Genomic DNA, 6704 nt, shown 5'->3' on the forward strand with positions numbered 1-6704 from the left:
CCATTCCATATTGAGACAATCATACATATTAAAGACTATACTGATCATCAACTACAAATACAGATAAATACAATGATTAGTTGGTTGTTACTGATGATTACCTGTTCGAATCTGCTGAGCATTAACTCGTTCTCTGCTTTCACCTTCGTCAATGTCTTTTTCTTACTTAACAAGAGATGGACAGACTGTCAAAATATATGGAATGCTAGATATTTTCTGAGGGTGGTCTATTATCATCCACATATTTACTGAACTCAGTAAATAGCATGCGGTTATTTTCATGAGGACGTGGCTTCTACTCTCTCCTTATGATATGCACAGTGCATGGTGAATATCATCCATTCCTCCTTCCCGCAACGTCATCTCTTTCTCTATCACATCGTCATCTATTTAATTTCCTAAACGTCATTTATCTCTCTCTCACCGAAGACTTGTAAGCGTGGAGGGTAGAACCGGATGAGGTGAGAGACAATTGTTACCCATTTAATTATGTCAAAATCATGTTCATATACTTAATTTCTCTTCCAGACTTAGCTATTTCGCCAATTAGCCCATAAATATATGTGAAAAAAATATTTAAATTTATTTTGGTCAAGGGCCCATGATATCTTTGAACCAGCCCTCGTGACAATGCATCAAAATTTACAAAAACGCTTCCGCCACAGTGAAAACCGCGGCTCCCATTCATAACCCGAGAATGACTTTATTAATAACTTTTCGTCTTTTTATTGTGGTCTCTCCGTTTCTGTTCCTATTTTTCTTTCTTGTCATTATTATCTATCTTACTTTAAATACTAATTAGGCTCCGAATGGTGATTGCAGATTGAGCGGTACGGGACAAGCGGTTTAAATGCGGTGCGGTTCTAACAATTATAAAAATGTATAGATATAAGATATATATAGAGATTTTTGTTACTGTTAACTACGGTGCGGAGCGGAAAGCTGATTACCATTCGAAGCCTAAACTCAAGGTTCAATTCAACGATTCAATGAAAAAAAATCAGAGGTTACGATGAAGATGTGTAATTGTCGTACTTGTACTGATCGATTAAAGAAACTGACACCAACACCAAGTCACCAAGATGCGGGAATATACACTAAAATCCATGTTTGCTTACCACTCTTTTAACAAAAAAAAATGTAAGAAAATATTTTTCTCTTCTTTTTTGGTTTCTTTTTTATCTCTTGTGAAGAAGAGGGGCCGACAAAAAAAAACTTATATAAGCTGGACTTAACGACCTAATAGAGATTTTTTTTTTTCTGAACACATTGTACACACATACACCAAACGTTTTAATAATTGTTTTTTTTTCTTTGATTTGATTTACTTCTCGTTACTTGGTTTGTTTGATTGCCAATTTATTTTAAATCTGGCAAAGTTTTTAATTATTCTTTTGTATGCTTCTTCCAATAGATTTGGAGAGATAAAAGTTTCAGTTCAATTGAACCGTTTAGAAAATGTAATTGACAGATCTACTGCGGATGGTGGCGACGGATCTTACCGGCTTCAATCGTTGATGGTTCTTCATGTGACAGTGATGGAGTTCTTGCTGCAAACTATGGTTACTTCAAAAAGCAGCATCAAATTCTATGGAACGTAATCTCTTTGACTCTATTATTATCAATAGAGCAATATAAAGAGTTGTCTTATCTCAGTGGCTCCTACTGGAGTATTAAAAAGAGAGTGACAATCGTTCTTAATTCATTCTGAAGCGTGGTGTTTTTGGATTAATACGAAGATTATCTCCCTTGAGATTCAGCTTCTCCAAAAGCAATATGGAGTTTTTATATGAAAATCTTTAGTCATCCATACGCAAGATGTGTTGTTAGTTTACTTTGGATTCCTACTGGTGTATCCCTTTTCTACTCTTTCGTTTTGATAATTCTCATTGTTTAGAATTTTTTGACTATAAGACTTAATAATACAATCCAGCGTTAAAAAAAAAATTGTTTTTTTTTCAATAATTCTTTTGAGCGATTCATGTGTTTAGACCAAGATTCAGAATTCGGTGAATCGGATGGTCGTTCTGAGTCTAACCTTTAGACTCCTTCCTTAAACAAATACATTATTATGATAAGTCTTCCAGAAATAGAATTGTGTTAGAAGAGTGGCAGAGTCTACAACCACGAGAATTTACTAAGCTACATTATTTGTCAACATTCACTTTTTCAATCAACATATTTTTAATGAAAGAATCAGAAATGTTGGTTACATTTTTGTTCTAAACTAACTACACACATTTCTCCGAGTGTTACTCTTCTAGATAATCTGTAAGTCAGAAGTAATTTTATAGTTCGGTAAGTCCAATAATCTTACAAGTTATTAACCAACATTATCTCAGAAAAATCCATTGTGAATGAACAAGTTCCGGCCGATGTAGACCATTTGAACAGTCCATGTGAATATGTAATAAGTAGGGACCATAAACGATTATGCATTAATAGATATATTCCAGTGCGCATATTTAACTATATAAGATGGAGAGACGTGAGAGAAATGCATGCATACAACTCACAACTAAAAGTGACAATACACTTTCTTTTCCTTTTAGCTACACACAAATCTTCACTTGCATTTAATTAAAAAAACGGATATTCCCAAAAAAGACAGATTCCTGAACAAACCAAAACAAGAACTTACAAGAACAACAAAACATGTGAGCCGAAAAGAGTTGTTTGAACCATACGAACATGTGGATACAATACAGTACCAATCTAGATTATCAGAAATAATCTAAATTAATTTCTAGAAACCAAAGTGAGAGCTCTACAATTCCATCATCATGTATCTCCAACTTGACTCTCCCACGTCGCAGCATTCCCTAAAATCCAAAAAGATTTCCATCAGCTAAACCCTAAGATAAATACGATAAAAGCCAATTAAAGAGAAAAGTTTGTTGGTTTAAGCAAAAAAAAAAAAAAAATGAGAAAAGTTTGTTGGTGTACCAGAGATGGTTTTGTCATCAAGTTTATCGGGCATCTTAGATCTAACATGGGCTCTCTTGAGGCCCAATAGCTCCTTCCATGTACCCTTTGAGGAAAAGGACGAAGAAGGTAAAAATAGTGGCCTGATGGAAAAGATGTTGCCATCGACAGGACCCTCTTCATCGACCAGAAGCTCTTCTCTTAAGGTCCTATGAACATGAGTGGTCTCCTTGAACGGTAATATCTTTCCTTTGAGGAAGATCTCATCAGCCGGAATCATGGCGTAGTCGGTGACAGAGAACTCGAAATCATCAGGGGTTTTGGAGAAAGAGCTTCTAGTGTTGACGTTGTTGCTCTTAGTACTATTCTTTTCTGATCTGATTTCGACGAATTCATTAGAGAATGAGATCCTAGCTGCACCATTTATGGAGTTATGCATGTCCATGCATGCCATTGTGGCTTGATAAAAAATGAAAGACTTGTTGAGAAAGAAAGAGATAGAGACTCGACTGCAGATAGAAATAGAGATCTAAGGCCTAAGTCATTAAGTTGTAACCTTCATTATATAGAGAGAGAGAGAGTTGCGATGAGATGATCAGTGTCCAACTCATATATCCATCAATTAAGTTCGATTTTTATATATATGTCAATAACATGCATTATGCAGGCTTGAGCCATCTCTTGAATCTAGATGATAATACTAACATAATCAAGTAGACTACATGTCTTGTCTTGTCCATTACACTCGATCTATATATGAATAATTTTCCGGAGAGGTTAGTAAAAAGTGTTGTATAATATCATTCATTGGCAAGATATTGATATTCGTATCTTTGTGGAGTTCAAGATCACATGTGGGCACGTGAGAACCATCGACTGTCCTGTGTTATTTCTTGTTTTCTTGATTACCATCAAACAAATAACTATTGGATATCTCAATAATGATTGGGATAATAAGTTCTAATTAATATCCACGTAACATATAATTGTAACGTGCAGTCAAAGGACCAGGGTTGTCAATTCACGTTCTCAAAAGTTCAATGGATGTTTCTGCCATGTGTTGAGCTGGGACAAGGCCACATATCACTAATCTTATGATTGGTCATGTGAAAAGTGGTTCTCGTTTGAGTTAGCTTCAACGGTCATATTGACTATTGGGCTTCGTTGTGATATGAAGACAGTATAATGGGCCGTGCTGGTAGCCCATTGAGAATAGACGGATCAGCTAAGTAGAGCTGAGCTGAGAGTCGTCGTCTTTAAAAAAAACTCTTATCCTCTTCTCTGTTCTTTTCTGTTACGAGAGCTGTAGCTAAAGTCGTTGTAACGGTCTATCACATATAGTGCATTCCAGGATACTGATCCTGAAGAGAGAAGTACCCGGTGGTGAAGAGGGGAACTCTATAATCTTTGTGTGTACTTTGTTCTTTGCGCAAAACAAACAAACACACGAGAGCGAGAGAGAGAATCGTGAGAGTATCGGCTACAAGTGGTATCAGAGCCAGGTTGCGTCAAGGAGTGATACAAGATCGATTCGAAGTTCTTGGAGGAACAGGAAGTGGTAAAGATCATCCAGATCTAACCAGAGGCTGTTGTGATCATCCCGATCGGCGAAAGGATCAGTGCGCTGATCAACTCCGAGAAGGAACAGCGGTGTGATCAGATCTGAAAGCCAGATCGATCAACGGATAATACTTCAACGATCGTCAGGGGAGTATCTCTTCTTTTCTTAGCTCGTTCTTGCTTTCTCATACACGTTTCTGTTTTTTTTTTTGGAGTGTGTGTTGATCCGAATCTTGGATTAGATTACTACTGATTTGGTTGTTTTCCTTGTGAATCTGTTTTGTTATCTGCAGGTGACGAACAGATCAAGGCTCAGTCAGTATGGATCCGACTCCAGGAAGATTCCAGATGGAGAAGTTCGATGGCAAGGGTGACTTCGGGCTTTGGAAGTACAAGCTGCTCGGTCAGTTAGAGATTCAAGGTCTAGGTTCAGTTCTAAAGGAGGAACCAGAGACTACCTCAGATGAAAAGGAGGTGAGTGCAGAGGCAAAAGAAGTCAAGGTTGATCCAAAAGCGGCAGATAAGGATGTAAGAGTAAAGAATCTTCTGGGAACGTGCCTGAGTGACACAATCTTGAGGAAGATAATGCACGAACCCACTGCGCTGGGAATGTGGAAGGCTCTGGAGCAGGATTATCAAACCAAATCCCTCCCGAACCGGATATATCTGAAGCAAAGCTTCGCAAGCTTCAAGATGGAAGAAAGGAAGTCAATTGAGGAGAACCTTGACATTTTCTTGAAGCTCATAGCAGATCTCGCAAGCCTAAAGATCATGGTGAGCGATGAAGATCAAGCTATACAACTCTTGACGAGCCTTCCAATCACCTATGAACCGCTGGTTCATACCCTGAAGTATGGGACAGGAAAAGAAACGCTCACAGTAAATGAGGTTATCTCATCAGCTTATGCGAAGGAGGCAGAACTCAGACAGAGAGGCTCTCAAGACAAGGCTAGAAAAGGGACAGAAGGGCTGTATGTTGAAAGTAGAGGAAGGTCGGATAGGAAGGGTGGATCAAGAAGCTACAATAACGGCAGAGGTAAAAGCAGGGGTCATGATAGAAACAGATCCAAGTCAAGACCAAAGTATGGAGCTAAGGCCTGCTGGGTTTGTGGAGATGAAAACCACTGGAAACGTGATTGTCCACAACGGAACAATCAAGAGCAAGGCAGAACCTCAACATCTGCCAATGTTGTCATGAAGCTACCTACTTCAATAGCATTAACGGCAAGCCTTCTAGCGAAGAGTGATCAATGGGTACTAGACTCGGGATGTACGTTCCACATCACCCCAAGAAGAGAAGTACTATCAAACTTTGAAGCGTTTGAAGGAAGTAAGGTCCTCATGGGAAACAATACTTTCTGTATGGTTAAAGGACAAGGGACTATCACAATTGATAATCCAGATGGAACGGTTGTGACTCTCAGTCAGGTGAGATACATACCAGATATGGGAAGGAACCTAATTTCCTATGGTCAACTAGAGCAGTCAGGGTGTCAGTATGCTGGAGCAGGCTACAAAGTTGAGTTCTACAAAGATAATCAGAGGGTATTATCAGGACAGTATGATCAGGGTCTTTACTATCTTCAGGGGTCAGTCAGAGAATATGTCACCAATGAAGTCTGCAGCGTTGTGGATACTACAAGCAGGTGGCACTCGAGACTAGCGCACATGAGTCTGTCTTCGATGGATATTCTTGTGAGGAAGGGTTATTTGAGGAAGGAAGAGATAAAATCTTTGGGATTCTGTGAAGCTTGTGTGATGGGGAAGTCTCACAAACAGAGCTTTCCGAAGTCAAAACACACGACAAAAGGAATACTCGACTATGTCCACTCGGACCTATGGGGCTCACCAAACGTGACTCCAAGCTTGTCAGGAAGCAAGTATTTCTTGACATTTATAGATGACTACTCAAGGCGTGTGTGGATATATTTCCTCAAGACCAAAGATGAGGCGTTTCAAAAGTTCGAAGAGTGGAAAGCATTGGTTGAAAATCAGACACAGAAGAAACTAAAATGTTTGAGAACTGACAACGGTTTAGAGTTCTGCAACAGTCTATTTGACAAAGCATGTAGAGACTCAGGGGTTAAACGCCATAAGACTTGCCCCTACACACCACAGCAAAACGGAGTCTCTGAACGCATGAACCGAACTATAATGGATAAGGTGAGAAGCATGCTACAAGAGACAGGTTTGGGTGCAGAGTTCTGGGCAGAGGCAGC

At 38.9% G+C, this 6704-nt stretch overlaps 1 protein-coding gene across 1 annotated transcript; it reads right to left on the reverse strand.

The window, feature by feature from the left end:
* Nucleotides 1-2620: 2620 nt before the first annotated feature.
* LOC106415656 lies at nucleotides 2621-3999 on the reverse strand. Its single transcript, XM_013856415.3, has 2 exons — nucleotides 2947-3999; nucleotides 2621-2822 (listed from the first exon to the last, which is right to left on the reverse strand). Exons 1-2 carry the CDS (start codon nucleotides 3377-3379, stop codon nucleotides 2782-2784), a joined length of 474 nt encoding a protein of 157 aa, XP_013711869.2. The 5' UTR covers nucleotides 3380-3999; the 3' UTR covers nucleotides 2621-2781.
* Between the last annotated feature and the right edge of the window lie 2705 nt (nucleotides 4000-6704).

This window comes from Brassica napus, chromosome A9, assembly GCF_020379485.1.
Source record: "Brassica napus cultivar Da-Ae chromosome A9, Da-Ae, whole genome shotgun sequence".
Taxonomy (NCBI): Eukaryota; Viridiplantae; Streptophyta; class Magnoliopsida; order Brassicales; family Brassicaceae; genus Brassica; species Brassica napus.

What these genes read in the sequence shown, in the direction of transcription:
- LOC106415656 (XM_013856415.3), bottom strand. Translation starts at nt 3,379, where the DNA reads ATGGCATGCATGGACATGCATAACTCCATAAATGGTGCAGCTAGGATC. An exon ending in TGATGACAAAACCATCTCTG is followed by an intron (nt 2,823 to 2,946) that starts GTACACCAACAA and finishes TTTGGATTTTAG; the next exon opens with GGAATGCTGCGACGTGGGAG.